At 40.2% G+C, this 16,558-nt stretch overlaps 1 protein-coding gene across 1 annotated transcript in view; it reads left to right on the plus strand.

Annotated features, from left to right (window-relative positions):
* The window catches only part of LOC106877220 (nuclear pore complex protein Nup160), a 68,784-nt gene that overhangs the window by 26,102 nt on the left and 26,124 nt on the right, over positions 1-16,558 (plus strand). The window contains exons 14-23 of the mRNA XM_089353018.1: positions 536-601; positions 1,577-1,685; positions 4,147-4,297; positions 7,489-7,634; positions 8,240-8,394; positions 9,188-9,321; positions 9,992-10,077; positions 11,521-11,677; positions 14,034-14,189; positions 14,848-14,986. Coding sequence (XP_089209144.1) covers positions 536-601; positions 1,577-1,685; positions 4,147-4,297; positions 7,489-7,634; positions 8,240-8,394; positions 9,188-9,321; positions 9,992-10,077; positions 11,521-11,677; positions 14,034-14,189; positions 14,848-14,986 — 1,299 coding nt within the window. The remainder of the gene's footprint in view (positions 1-535; positions 602-1,576; positions 1,686-4,146; positions 4,298-7,488; positions 7,635-8,239; positions 8,395-9,187; positions 9,322-9,991; positions 10,078-11,520; positions 11,678-14,033; positions 14,190-14,847; positions 14,987-16,558) is intronic.

Here is a 16,558-nt window from a genome sequence, read left to right on the forward strand (position 1 = left end):
AAATTTTTGGGTAGGTGGGGGATGCGGTTGATTAGATCGATCCCAATATGCAACTGGTACTTAATTTATCGACCCCCCCCCCCCCCGAAAGGATGAAAGGCAAAGTTGACCTCAGTGGAATTTGAACCCAGAACGTAAAAACAGACGAAATACCACTAAGCATTTCTTCCGGCGTGCTAACGTTTCTGCCAGCACGCCACCTTTAAATATTCTTTTTTACTGTAGGCACAAGGCCTGGAATTTTGGTGAGGGGGGAGGGGGTAGTCGATTAGATTGGCCCAGTACACAACTGGTACTTCAAAAGGATGAAAGGTAAAGTTAACCTCAGCAGAATTTGAACTCGGGACATAAAGACAGGCGAAATACCGCTAAGCATTTCACCCGCTGTATTAACGATTGTGTCAGCTCGCCACCTACAGAAATAATCTTATTAGTTGCCTTCTAAACGCACATTCACAATTGTATACACACATAGACTAATCACTTGATTTTCTTTTTACCTTTTTGCTCTCTCTCTTTTATTTTTCTTGCCTAGGTTGATTCCAAATGTCTAGGTTTGTTTGTTGATGAACAGTCAGGACTTATTTGCTGCATACGAAAGGTAATTTTTCAGTGTTTTATGTGAAGAATTTTAGCTGTTTCAGTCAGTTTTTTGTTGGAAGTAAAAAAAAAAAAAAGGTTATTGTTATCTGTCATCCCCACCACCACCACCCCTAGTTTAGTATTAATCACAGCCAATAAAATAATACCTGCCAAGTACTTCTCTTTCTCTCTCTCTCCCCCCCCCCCCCCCTGTTTAATGCCCAGTTTTCAATGCTTGCATGGATCAAATGAATGCCTTGCTGTTCTGAACAGCTGGATGCCTTCCTGTTCCCAACCCTCACCTGTTTCCAAACAAGGTGATATTTTGCCATGGCCAGACGTGTTTTCACAAAAGTGTTGGAAACAAACAGCCCCACTTCTACAGTGATGCTTGTTTAACGACCATCACGTGAAGTCAAGGCAAGGAGACAATCTGGCATCATCATCCTCTTCTCATAATTGCTGGCCTTGTACCAAAATTAGAAAATAATTTGGTGCTCCACTGATTATTTTTAGTTATCATGTACTCCTATGACTATTTCCGTTATTAGTTATACCATTGACTTGGCACGTAAAAAACACCATTTGAGCATGGTCGTTGCCAGTACCGCTGGACTGGCCCTCGTGCCAGTGGCACGTAAAAAGCACCCACTACACTCTCGGAGTGGTTGGCATTAGGAAGGGCATCCAGCTGTAGAAGCTCTGCCAGATCAGATTGGAGTCTGGTTCGCCAGTCCCTAGTCAAATCGTCCAACCCATGCTGGCATGGAAAGCAGACGTTAAATGACGATGATGAAATACACAATTAACTACTTTTAATTAACATGTACCCCACTCATTACTTTAAATGATCGAGTACCTCACTCGCTACTAATTAACTGATATTCTTATTCATATTTCCTGTTATTAAGTACCCCCACTGTTCTATTTCCATTACAGAATGACTCACTAATTACTTTAAATAATTGATATTCTCTTTATTTCTCCATCACAGAATCATCTGACTTATTTTTGTCCCTGTGACATTGTTGAAGAGCTTTACATTGGAGACGGTAATGCTGAAGCTGCTGTTGTCCTTCTCAATGCTGTCGAATGCAGAGCAGGTAATTGTTTGCATTGTAGTAAAACAATAGTTTCTTTCTTGTTTTATGTGTGTGTGTGTGTTTGTTTATCATTTTGATTATTTGTTGCTGTCACTTGGTGACTCTGATCTACAGCTGCCGCATGGACTCTACAGCACTGCTAATTTTGCTGATCTCTAAACAAAAAAAAACTATTATGTTTTGTAGCTCTACCATCATTCAACATCCGTTTTCTATGCTGGCCTGGGTTGGACGGTTTGACACGAGCTGGCTAGGCTCCATTTGTCATGGTTTCTATCACTGGATGCCCTTTGTAACACCTGTACTGATGGCACACAGGTAGTCAGACAAATGGTGAGACATGACTCACAAATCTCAAGGTCTAGATAAACCATATCCTTTGCTGAACTGAGAGGACCATACTACATTATGCAGTGGTTAACTCTATAGGATGATAGAATGTTATGTTGCAATCTCTGTATTTTGTACCCTCTTGGCAGCCAAGTTTATCACTGCTTCCTGGCCCATGGATCTCATCATCATCATCATCATCATACGTCCATTGTCCATGCTGGCATGGAGTGGACAGTTTGACCAGGGCTGGCAAGCTGAGGGGCTGTGCCATACTCCAGTCTGATTTGGCATGGTTTCTACAGCTGGATACCCTTCCTAATGCCAACCACTCCCAAGAGTGTAATGGGTGCTTTTACATGCCACCAACATGGGTGCCAGTTGGTTGACACCAGTATCTTCCACAACTATGATTTCACTTGGCTTGATGGGTCTTCTACTCAGGCATGTTGCTGAAGGTCTCGCTCTTTGTCATTGCCTCCGTGAGGCCCAACAGTTGGAAGATGCTTTTTATGTGCCACTGGTACAACACTGGTACAGGTGCTAGTTACCTGACACTGGCATTGGCCACATTACTTCTGTGATGCTCAGAGGGTGCTTTTTACGTGCCGTTGGCACAGGTGCTAATTACATGGCATCAGCATCGCCCACATTGCCTCTGTGAGGCCCAACACTTGAAAGGTGCTTTTCCCGTGCCAGTTAGGTGATATCGGCATTGTCAGTATATATAGATAAGGAGTTACCATGACCTCAAAATGCCCCAATACCCTCTACATTTCCCTATATGCAAAAAACTAAACCTACCAGACCATTTGCTTGTCTCTTCTCTAACAGCTTTGAACTCTAATCAAACCTAGACCTTACACATTGCCTTTTACTTTCACACAAACCACAAACTCCTCTCAGTGTCACAAATTTCTCAACCCTTATTTATAGTCCATCTCTGAAGTGTAGGGGACACTCTTTACTTGTTTTTCACTCTAAAAGCTGGTATCTGCATATTTATATATTCATGTTCTCTATCACTCACCTCTCTAACCTGAATATCTCCTAATATAGTCATCATCGTTTGACATCCGCCTTCCATGCTAGCATGGGTTGCAAGATTTGACTGAGGACTGGCGAACCAGATGGCTGCACCAGGCTCCAATCTGATCTGGCAGAGTTTCTACAGCTGGATGCCCTTCCTAACGCCAACCACTCCGAGAGTGTAGTGGGTGCTTTTACGTGCCACAAGCACGAGGGCTAGTCAGGCAGTACTGGCAATGGCCACGCTCGAAATGGTGTATTTTACGTGCTACCTGCACAGGAGCCAGTCCAGCGGCACTGGCAACGATCTCGCTCGAATGTTTTTTCATGCGCCACCGGCACAAGTGCCAGTAAGGCGATGCTGGTAATGATCACGCTCAAATGGTGCTATTTACATGCCACTGGCATGGAAGCCAGACAAATGCTCTGGCAATGATCATGCTCGGACAGTGCTCTTAGTGCTCCACTGGCACGGGTGCCAGTCATCGAATTTGGTTCAATCACGATTTCGATTTTACTTGCTCCAACAGGTCTTCACAAGCCAAGTTTAGTGTCCAATGAAGGAGAGGTTGGCATGGGTGCCAGTCGTCGAATTTGGATCGATTTCATTTGCGTCAACAGGTCTTCGCAAACAGAGTTTAGTGTCCAATGAAGGAAAGGTACGCATAAGTGGGCTGGCTACACCCCTGGCAGAGGCCTTGGATTATGGTTTCACTTGGTTTGCCGAGTCTTCTCACGCACTGCATATTTCCAAACGTCTCGGTCACAAGTCATCACCTTGAATAATGTGCGTAAGGCCTTCCTTTTTTCTGTCGAGGGCTCATATGCCCCTTTATTAGACTATTTCCTTTAGTCATTGCACGGATCGAACCAATAGCTATAACAACGGAGACCAAGGGTCTAACCTGAGGCGATTCTATTGTCACATCATCATATAGTGAGAATAGGGGTCTTTGTATCATACTTGCTTCAGTCAGTAGACTGGCCAGTCATTAGACTAAGTGGATCATCTGATACATTATTGATGTTGTTGTTGTTGTTGAGGACAATGTATTACGTTACTGTGTTGATGATATTTGAATTATTTATTGTTGTTTTGTAGAGGGCCACATGGTCACAGATGTGCTGCATGTATTCAAATGTATGCAGCTTATAGCTGGAGATGTCAGTGAGGACCTTGGGAGCCAACTGGAATACGAAGCTTCAGTGACCCTCGACCTTGAACAGGCTGCTGGAAGCTTGGTAGATTCTTGGTATGTGCTTTCAAAGTTTTCTATAATTTGTATTTAAGTATATGCACAAACATGGCTGTGTGGTAAGAAGCTTGTTTCCCAACCACATGGTTCTGGGTTCAGTCCCACTGCATGGTGCCTTGGGCAAGTGTCTTCTTCTATAGCCTCAGGCCAACCAAAACCTTGTGAGTGGATTTGGTAGACAGAAACTGAAAGAAGTCTGTCGTGTGTGTGTGTGTGTGTATATATATATATATATATATATATATATATATATATATATATATAAATTTAAGGAATGGAGAAAACGCATGTTATATAACATGCGTTTTCTCCATTCCTTAAATTTTTAAATATACTCAAATACCCAAAATTTCAAGGAGTTCCTGCCTTAAAAACAGGAACTAAACCACAGTTATTTTGTGTTCTTTGCTACATTGGTTTCTATTAACCCATTTATTCTATCCGAAGAATTTTTATTCATTAAGATAGAAGAAATACACATAATTATATATATATATATATATACATATATACATATATATATATATGTGTGTGTGTTTGTGTGTCTGTTTGCCCCCACCATCGCATTGACAACTGGTGTTGGTGTGTTTACATCCCTGTAACCTAGCGGTTCAGCAAAAGAGACCAATGGAATAAGTACTAGGCTTACAAAGAATAAGTCCTGGAGTCGATTCGTTCGACTAAAGGTGGTGCTCTAGTATGGCTGCAGTCAAATGACTCAAACAATTGAAAGGAAAAAAAGTATGACATCAATGTTTCATGGTTCTGTATGTATGCAACCCTTTATTATGACTTGCTGGTTGTTGTTTGATTAGCTGTGTAATTGAAGTATTAGTAATAGTATGGGGGTACGTGCTGTAGCAACATCTTGCTGCATCGGTCATTTGTTGGTGATGGCCAACTCCTGGCTGATGACACCTTTGTGCCATTCAGGGGACAAGCCTCTAACCCATGTGTTTGTTTGGGTAATCATTGCTGGTGAGGGTTTTATGAGGCTGGAGTGCAAATCTCACCTTAACGTTTTTTAGTCACCTTGTTTTACAACACAGAGGAAATGCTGGGTCCGGTCTTTGATATGCTGGTACCCACGGAGCGCTGGAGCAGGGAGAAATGAAGTGTTTTGCTCTAGAACACAATACGCCACGCAGTCTGGAAATCGAACCCATGATTTGGCAATCATGAGTGCAACACCCTAACCACTAGGCCATGCACTTTCACATTGAAGTACTACAGTTAATTTCTCCTAGAATTCATCATCATCGTTTAATGTCCTCTTTCCATGCTAGCATGGATTGGACGATTTGACTGAGGACTGGTGAACCGGATGGCTGCACCATGCTCCAATCTGATTTGGCAGTTTCTACAGCTGGATGCCCTTCCTAATGCCAACCACTCCGAGAGTGTAGTGGGTGCTTTTATGTGCCACCGGCACGAAGGCCAGTCAGACGGTACTGGCAACGACCACGCTCAAAAAGGTGTTTTTTACATGCCACTTGCACAGGAGCCAGTCCAGCGGCACTGGCAACGACCTCGCTCGAATGATTTTCTAATGTGCCACCAGCACAAGTGCTAGAAGGCAACGCTGGTAATGATTACGCTCAAATGGTGCTATTTACGAGCCACTAACACGGAAGCCAGACGGCTGCTCTGGCAATGAACATGCTCGACAGTGCTGTTAGTGCTCCACTGGCGTGGTGACCAGTCATCGAGTATGGTTCAATTACGATTTCACTTGCCCCAATAGGTCTTTTCAAGCAGAGTTTAGTGTCCAATGAAGGAGAGGTTGGCATGGGTGCCAGTCATCGGATTCGGTTCGATTTCAATTTCAGATTTCTCCTGCAGAAATCAGAAAGGCTTGACCTATTGCAACGGAACACTCAAGTTATCATAAAGACAGAAAATGAAGTCTAAAAATACCAGTTGCAAACAACTACATTTACAAGATGTCTTTTATCTAACTCTTTAATTTTGTAATCTTGTATTAGGGCTTTCTGGTTACCTATATTACTGATATTGCATTTGGTTTAAATATTTCTTCAAGCAGAGTAACTGAGATGCAAGTCCTTATAAGGCTTCTCAAATATTATGTTTGTCATATTCATAGAAAGAATTGTCATCATTATTGTTTGTCTGCTTTTCCATTCTGGTATGAGTTGGACAGGTTTTATACAGCTGTATTTTACAGCTGGATACTCTCCTTGTCTCCAACTCATTTAATCCACTCTTACAACACTTAGGGATACAATGTACTTATTATAAAACCCAATTAGGGTATAAAATAGAATTTATTCCTGTAGTATTGATATCCAAATAGGAATTTCAGTTAGATATTAAAATTATCAGATTTTTCTTAAAAAAAAAATTTGATGCAATTCATTAAATTAGTCATCCATCCATCTTCTCTGCCCATTACTCCTGGGAGAGTTGTTAGGGTAGAATCCTCAGGCATCTACTTCCATAGAGTCTTATCAGAAGCAACTATCATTAGACATTCCATTTCCCAATCCTTAATGGTTGTTCCAACCTGGACTCTTTTCAGGGTCCTTGGACACACATCCTTTGTACTTCTACCCTATACCTCCAACAACAATTTGCAGGTTTATAGCTGCTTATATTGGCTTTGATTGGAGACTGCAATATATTTTTCAAATGGACCCTTCTACCCAAGATCAGAATGCCTTCTTTCTTACTCCGCACAATGGATGATGCAGTATATTTGGTCTTTTAAATCCCTTTCATATTGTACAGTTTTTTTGTGCCTTATTCACCCCAGACATCAAGCTGGTATTGGACCTGCAGAAAATTAAATTAGTAAAAAGTTGAAATACTTTAACTCGAGAAAAAAGTTCTAAATTGCAGAATTTGTCAGTAAAGCAGTTTAACTTAATGGTAGAGCACTTGACCGGAAATCAAAAGGATGTGAGTTCGATTCTCATGGCTGGTTGCTGACAGATTTTTCTGCTCTGTAAGGGATGTTATCCCATGTATACGGTTCTATCAGTATTTACGCGTTGAAAAAAATATATCTTTCTACTTGTACTACAATACATTTCAGCGCTTCAAAAACAAACTTAAGTTTGTTTACATATGACGTTATTTATATAATATTTTTGTATCTGCTTAGAAAATTGTTATTAGATTGTTTCTGTTTATGAATTCTTTTTTCTTTTCTGTTTATCTAAAATCAGTTTAGCTTTGAATGACCTTCTGATTGACAACATCAAATCTCACTTGGAAAATGTAATTGATTTAGTCAGCGCTGTTCGTGTGATTTCGGCCCATTTAAACCTCAGCACACTACAACTAGACTCTTTGGATCTGAATGAGTCATCACGTAAGTTTGAAATGCTTTTCTCTGTATATGTGGTTCCATAGTGAGTGATATGTGGAGGTGCGTGGCTTAGTGATTAGGGTGTTGGACTCGTGTTCGTAACATTGTGGTTTCAATTCCTGGACCAGGCAATGCGTTGTGTTCTTGAGTGAAACTCAGCTGGCAGAAATGAATAATCTTGCAAACAGACCAGTGTCCTGTCCAGATGGGGAATATATGCGCCATAACAACTAGGAAACCAGCCCCTACGTCCTGTCCAGATGAAGAATTTATATGCCATGGAAATTAGGACAGCAGGTAGTCATGCAATGTGCTAGAAACAACAGCTAAATCTGCTAAATATTTTCTTTAGTTACATGTAAATAAAAGTGTGGAAGATAGCAGGTAGTTGTGCAAGGGAAAATAAAGCGCATCTCAACATTTGTCCAATGGCTGTAAAAGATTGACCAAACAGGTTGGATCAAAGAATTAATGTCTAAATTTGAAAATCTATCCTGCCCCAGTTCTAAGCTTGAGTAAACATGTTATAAATATTCTATTTGAAATTTAAGTAAAGGAATTAAAAAAAAAAAAAATGTAATCATTCTGCTTTCTTTCTTTCTTTGCAGGTCTCTTATCACAGATTGATTGGGGTCAGCTTTTTGCAAGTAACTGTGCAACATCTGTCATTATTGCACATATGGAACATTTTGTTTGCACTCGTCTAAATGCCACTCGTGACCTCCTTTTGCTGCTCTTAATTGCAATGAAATGTGGTGACCAGGTAAAAAAACTTTATTGATTTTGTTTGTATTCTAGAACCATTCATTTATCTGTAATTCTTTTAAACATCTTCCATCTTGATGTCATAAGTATAAACTTTGAGAGAACGTGAAATAATTATTTTTTGGAGTGTTGACTCGTACTCCTCAGCAGAAGTGTTATGGCCACCATCCCTGGTGAAGAGGATTGGCCTGCAAGAGCCCTGTGCCGGTGCCACATAAAAAGCACACTTGGTAAAGTGGTTGGCTTTAGCACACTTTCTAAAATGGTTGGCGTTAGGAAGGGTATCCAGCCGTAGAAACCATGCCAAATCCAACTGGAGCCTGATCAACCTCTCCAGCTTGCTAGCTTGGACAGCAGACAGTAAATGAATAGTGGCACGTAAAAAGCATCATTTGAACGTGGTCGATGCCAGGTCCACCTGACTGGCTCCTGTGCCGGCAGCACGTGAAAAGCACTATCCAAATATGATCAATGCCAGGACCGACTGACTGGCTCTAGTAACTTATCTAAAGCAGATGACTACATGAATACTAAAATAAGCGCTAAACTTCTTTTACCAAGCACATCAGATTGGAGCCTGGTGTAGCCATCTGGTTTCACCAATCCTCAGTCAAATCGTCCAACCCATGCTAGCATGGAAAGCGGACGTTAAACGACGATGATGATGATGATTATGCCCTCAAATAATCTCTTGCATGTTGTATACAGCATAAAAGTTGTCATAACAAGTTTCCATGTATAAACTCAAGACCATTACTTCTCTGACCAATTCTAATGAACTCTAATTCCAGGCTCATTGTGGAAGTGGACGATGTTGGTCTCTACAGATCAATTTAATGCCTCAAGTGATCCTCAATTTTCGGTGTTACCTTGTTCTGAAGTGGGTGATGACTACTGTTGCATTGCCAAGTCCAGCTAATACAGTGTATGTATATATTTTCTATTAGTTTAACTGTTTGAAGGCTGAAACAGGAAATTTATTTTTCAGCAGAAGCTCTCTACCCTCTTGTACCTGAAGCAAGTTTCTTTTTTTAACACATCTCTTCGCAAAATTTTTCTGAAATTTGCAGAAATGAATATAGTTTAAGATGCTTTAAAAATAATTTTGTTCCTTCTCATGGAACAATAATTTTGTTCTTTCTCTCTAGACTATTTCCATAACAGATAGTTTTATCAAACTTGTTGACTCTACATGAATTATTTTATTCAGAGCTGCTTCTTTGACATTATTTAATTCTAGTTTGACCAAGCTTTGCACACATCACCAAATGTACTGCATGTGGCTTTCGTAAGAATTATTTTGTTCTTATTGGGTGTCAGTATGTATCTATGTATATGTCTCTGTGTGTACATACAATATGAAATTTCTAATAAAATACTGTGAGAAAATAATTCAAGTCCATGGTACAGTCAAAGAAAGTTGTGCATTTTATGTGTAGAGGAAGGCCTTGTACTGAAAATTTAAAAGGAAGATGGAGGAGAACGTAGTCCATAATGACTGTGTTTGAAATGTAGAAGTTGTTTTGTTTCAAATGTCTTATATTTTGATGAGTGATAATTTAAAATATGCAGCTGATTTGAATTTTGTTTTCTAGAGAATTCAACCTAACACAACTGGCAGCACTTGACATATCAGAGGCCACAGCACAGACACCAGTATACACACCACACATAGGCTCAGGTCAGTGCCAGCGTTCTTAATGTTCAATATATTGAAGTGGGTTCCTTTTTAATGTTCTTATGTGGGCCTTTTTATGCTTTGAAATCGGAAACCCCTTTGTATAAATCTAATAGCCAACTATGACAATTTGGGGTAAATGTGGACCATATGAAGGTGTAAGAAGACATATGAAGATGGAATTTGTTTTGTGGGGTATATAAGGAAAATGCTCTGATTAAGAGCTCAATTATGCCTGCTGAATGTCATGTTCTTCAATTAAATTTCAAACGTTTTCATTTTAAATTCCTCGATAAATTAAGAGCCTCTTCAATAACTCAAGTGTTTGTATTCTGTTGACAGAATAAGCTTTTCTTAAGATTAAGGGTCAATTTATCTTATTTTGGTTTTTTGAAGTCACCTTGGATAATGTGTGTTTTGAACACACATTATCTGATTTGGGTTCCAAGATGTCAAGTTGGTGTTCAGATATATACATGTTCTGAATGAGTTTGACCAAAGGGAACTGTAGTTTATGGAGGGAGTACATAAATTTGTCCTCGGTTATCATCATCATCGTCGTCATTTAACGTCCACTTTTCATGCTGGCATGGGTTGGATGGTTTGACTGGGGACTGGCAAGCCAGAAGGCTACACTAGACTCCAATCTAATCTGGCAAGGTTTCTACAGCTGGATGCCCTACCTAACGCCAACCACTCCAAGAGTGTAGTGGGTGCTTTTACGTGCCACCGGCATGGGGGCCAGTCAGGCAGCACTGGCATCAATTACGCTAGAATGGTGCTTTTTACTTTCCACTGGCACGGCAGCCAGTCAGGCCACTAATTTTGCCTTTCATCTCTTGATGGAAAAAGGAAAACAATACATAAAATTATACAAAACACCACAAACGTATTTTGAATTACATTTTAATTAGGAAATTATTTAACCCTTTAGCATTTAAATCGGCCAAAGTATTCTAGCTGTTTTATGTTCAAACCAGCTAAATCTGGCCTCTCACATGAACCTCTCCTGTGCTGGTGGCACATAAAAAACACCATTTGAGCGTGGCCGTTGCCAGTCCCGCCGGACTGGCCCTCGTGCTGGTGGCACATGAAAAGCACCCATTACACTCTTGGAGTGGTTGGCGTTAGGAAGTGGTGGTGAAATGGGAGTTGCAACATTCCTGTTTTTGACATGGCCATTAGAAGAGGTAATTAAAAAATAGATTGATTTGAAATTAAATCTGAATCACAGATTCTGTTCATTGGGAGCTAATTACATGGCATTCACCGTAAGCTAAAAAAAATGTAACAATTTAATTAATTTGCTCGTTAGATTGTAATATTTAAGGTATACATTTGGTAATCTCAGTGGGAACCTTTGATTCTGTAAATGAAATGCCCTGACTCTTATCATTTATTATTATTGTATGTTTTTAATTTCCTTGTTGTTGTTTCTCTCAAAAGGCCAACCCTCCCTGACATTGGCAGAACTTTTTCTACGAGGAATCGGTGGTCTTCAAGTGCGGACGACGTTAATCAATAGTAAAATGTTGAACGAGGAGGTCCCTACTCTGTGGATAAATTCTTTAATTCCCATCATCAAAATTTTAGCCAAACTTTTGTATCCTTTTCAAAAGAAATGTCTTTGTTATGTCATTGACCTTTTGTTTAATTTGCATATTGTTCACATTATCCCCTGCCCTGCTTGGGTCTAAAGTATCAAGAAGTGCTAGAAACTTAAATTAACCCTTTAGCATTCAGATTGCTCTGACAAATTCAATGCTTATTCATTCACATTGTTTTGAATTAATCAGGTATTTTCTCATAGCTTCAAGATGTCAATGATATGATTGTTTACTTTTAGAATGACATTGTAGGGTAGGTGTAAGAGACCAGTTCTGGCCAGTTTGAATATAAACAGATACAATCTTTGAACCAAATATAGTTGGTTTAAATGCTGAAGATTTTAGCAAATACAGGCTAATTTTTTTCAACAGTTCTATTTTATCTTGGATTGATATGGATTGGTGCTTATGTTTGACTTTATCATTGAAGGCTCTCAGTTCTCTTACTTGCAATAACTATAGCTTAGAGTAACTTTAAGCAAAATAAGAATATCTCTCAAAATTTTGACATCACCACCACCAAAGGCAGTGTAAATAATGTGTGTAAACACACAGTACACACAATGCTACCTGTGGTCGTGCAGTGGACTAGACTGGTGGCCAAAGAATTTTCATGTTACCCTCATAATTTATCTAGATTAAAGAGATGCCTGACTGTCAGTTACAGAAAAATCGATGGTGTACAGTAATCCCTCAACTATCGCTGGTGTTGCGTTCTAAAACGATAGGTGAAAATCTGCGAAGTAGAAACAGTATTGTACTGTATAATTTTTTTAAATTTTATAATTTGTGTATATATATTTTATTCATCATCATTTTCGCTTAATGTCCACTTTCCATGCTAGCATGGGTTGGACGATTTGACTGGGGACTGGCTAACCAGATGGCTACACCAGACTCCAATCTGATCTGGCAGAGTTTCTACAGCTGGATGCCCTTTCTAACGCCAACCACTCCAAGAGTGTAGTGGGTGCTTTTTACATGCCACCGGCACGAGGGCCAGTCCGACGGTACTAGCAGCGGCCACGCTCAAATGGTGTTTCTTTACGTGCCACCTGCACAGGAGTCAGTCCAATGTTTTGTTCACATGCCACCGGCACAAGTGCCAGTAAGGCGAAGCTGGAAACGATCGCACTGAGATGGTGCTTTTTATGTGCCACCGGCACTGGAGCGAGACCACTGCTCTGGCAGTGATCCCGCTTGGATGGCGCTGTTAGCGCACCACGGACGAATCGATCATCATCATCATCATCATCGTTTAACGTCCGCTTTCCATGCTAGCATGGGTTGGACGATTTGATTGAGGACTGGTGAAACCGGATGGCAACACCAGGCTCCAATCTAATTTGGCAGAGTTTCTACAGCTGGATGCCCTTCCTAACGCCAACCACTCAGAGAGTGTAGTGTGTGCTTTTACGTGTCACCCGCACGAAAACGGCCACGCTCGAAATGGTGTCTTTTATGTGCCACCCGCACAAGAGCCAGTCCAGGGGCACTGGCAACGATCTCGCTCGAAAACCCTACAAAGGCCAGTCAGGCAGTATTGGCAACGGTCACGCTCAAGATGGTACATCTTATGTGCCACCCGCACAAGAGCCAGTCCAGGGGCACTGGCAACGATCTCACTTGGCTTGCCGGGTCTTCTCACGCACAGCACATTTCCAAAGGTCTCGGTCAGTAGTCATCGACTCGGTGAAGCCCAATGTTCGAAGGTCTTGCCTCACCACCTCAGCCCAGGTCTTCCTGGGCCTACCTCTTCCACGGGTTCCCTCAACTGTTAGGGTGTGGCACTTTTTCACGCAGCTATCCTCATTCATTCTCACCACATGTCCAAACCAGCACAATCGTCTCTCTTGCACACCACAACTGATGCTTCTTATGTTCAGCTTTTCTCTCAAGATACTTACACTCTGACGGGTATGCACATTGACATTACACATCCATGTAAGCTTAAATAATAAACCGTGATATGGTGAAGGATTACTGTACCTGTATTTACAACTGTTGTTGCAAATATCAAAATACTTTTTGAGATGAGAAAATTAAGTTTATTAATCTGTAATGTACTTCTACTGTTTGATGTCTATGGCATTACTTTATGTTGCTTGGTTTATAGTAGCTTTGTATATTTTATTGGTCTCTGCACCAGAACATTCTTTTCAAGTTTTTCACTGCAGTACATTTTCTGTTACTTATTCTTGAAAAGAGGGAGAGTAAAATAGTCCTGGGAAAGATTTGAACTCAGAATATAAATGTTTGCAACTAAATATCACAAAGTATTTTTGTCAGCTGCCCTTCCAGTGGGAATCATTTTCGTAAATTTGTTTTTAATCCTTAACATTTTCCCACCAGATGGCCTGACAGTTTTAGTTTCTTATTCCCCGAGTTCCTTGTCGGACACTGCCAGTACCTCCACCTGCAGGAATATGTGCGTATGTTGTCTTCGTGGTGCACCAAGAATGAACATTCAAGGAAATTCCTCCTTGGACAAGCATATCTTTATTTCAAGTTAGTAATTTTAATTGCTATTATTTTTTTCTTTCTTTTAGTAATTAATTACCAGCCATCATTTAATTCATTGATGATACAAAATTTTACTACACTCAAATAATGTAAACACACTAACACATCATTGTCCTCGTTATTCTGCGCTCAAAACATACACTAACATACTATTATAATAATCCTCATCATCATCGTCTTATGTTCAGTTTCCATGCTCGCATAATCAGTGACAGTGGTGTAGCCAATATGAGTCATCAGACTATTATTTTAGCTCCCTAAAAACAGTTGAAGACTGAGTATAAAAGTTATAATTAGATCATGTGGCCTTTTTGATATTACTACTGAAAAAGGAACAAAAGGACCAATTTTACAAACCCCCTTTTGCAGATTATCTCAATGATGATTGACAGTGACCTTATTTTCATGGCTAGTGATTTAATGGACATTGTGTGACAACCCAAGTGCCAGTAAGGCGAACCTGGAAATAATCGCGCTCAAATGGTGCTTTTTACATGCCACCGGCACGGGAGTAAGACTGCTGCTCTGGCAGTGATCCCGCTCGGAAGATGCTGTTAATAATAATATTAATGCTGATAATAATCATAATAATTAAAACACCCACCACAACAACAACAATAATAATTATAAATTGTAATTACAGCGAACCCTACAAGGCTGCCCAGTCATTTGTTGAAGCAGCCGAAGGATTAAATAACGGGGAGCCATTTTTGGTACGCAAACTGTTGCAAATTAATGACGATATGAATATTCCGATGATGGAAGTGAACTACTACCTCAAGGTAAGAAGAAATTTGATGCTTTTGAAAAGGTTTCAGTGGCTTTTTGATTTTGAAACTTAAATTTGTTATTCTTACTACATTTGGTTGTTTGCCATTTGAGGATTCCATAAAGTCTATCTTGTTTGATTCTGATTTCTTCCAAATTCAAATCTGTGAACTGAATAGAGATGCAGTATTTGTATGAATGCTCTTTTGCACAGATATGGCCATGTGGTTTTGGGTTTATTCCCATTGTATGAACATTATGGTGGAGGCGCAGTGTTAGGGCAGTGGGCTCGCAGTCGTAGGATCGTGGTTTCGATTCCCAGGCCAGGCGTTGTGAGTGTTTATTGAGCAAAAACACCTAAAGTTCCATGAGGCTCCGGCAGGGGATGGTGGTGAACCCTACTGTTCACCACAACTTTCTCTCACTCTTTCTTTCTGTTTCTGTTGTACCTGTATTTCCAAGGGCCAGCCTTGTAATACAGTGTATCACGCTGAATATCCCCGAGAACTATGTTAAGGGTACACATGTCTGGAATGTTCAGCCACTTGCACGTTAGTTTTACGAGCAGACTGTTCTGTTGATCGGATCAACTGGAACCCTCATTGTCGTAACTGACAGTGCCATAAAAAAAAATGAACACTGTTGACTGGGCCTTCTACTGTAGTTTCAAGTGAACAAATACTTTGTGAATGAAATTTGGAGAAACCTGTCTCTCTCATGTGTGTGATCATCATTTAACTTCCCCTTTACCATTCTGGCATGGGTTGGACAGTTCAATGTGAACTGATGAACCAGAGGGCTGTACCAAACTCCAATGTCTGCTTTGGCATAGTTTCTGCTATGGATACCCTTCCTAATGCCAACCGTTTAACAGTATGCTGGATGCTTTTTACGAGTGTGTGTGTGCATACACACACACACACACACACACACACACACACACAGGAGGGTGTGTATGCTCTCTTGTCTTCAACCAAAGATTGCCATTCATACAAAACAGTGTCATGTATTTGTAGTTCTCCATGAAAGCTTGTCTGGGATGGTTGTTGTTTGGTAAGCTAATGTTACCCTGCTTGGAAATGGGTAAATTGTTGGTGACAGGAAGAGCATCCAAACACAGAAAAATGTAACACTTCATAATGTCACCTGACCCATGCAAGCACAGAAAGAAAGACAATTGTGATGGTGGTGGTTGTGGTGGTGTTTGAATTGGTGAAATCATTGTAAATACTGAAGTTACTTCAAATGCTGAGCCTCACCATTTCTGGTGATTTCACGAGAAATATATAACATTGCCTAAACTGTACCTCAAAGACTTAGGTTCTTCTTTAGAGCCAGAAAATACTTCATCTCAGATCAGTTGCTGACCCTCTACAATTAAAAGCTTAATACGATCCATGTTGGACTTACACATCTGAGACAATGTTACTGCCACGAATGAACACATAAATATTCTTCACTGCATCCAAAAGAAAACTGTCTGACTAATTGGCAGATTTAAAAAAAAATTCTAAGCTGTATTCTAGATATTTGATATTTTATTTTCTTTGAAAAATTCACTCTTCAGATTCTTGTTTTGATTCCAT

The sequence above is a fragment of the Octopus bimaculoides genome, chromosome 5 (genome assembly GCF_046866305.1).
Source record: "Octopus bimaculoides isolate indiv1 chromosome 5, ASM4686630v1, whole genome shotgun sequence".
Classification (NCBI taxonomy): domain Eukaryota; kingdom Metazoa; phylum Mollusca; class Cephalopoda; order Octopoda; family Octopodidae; genus Octopus; species Octopus bimaculoides.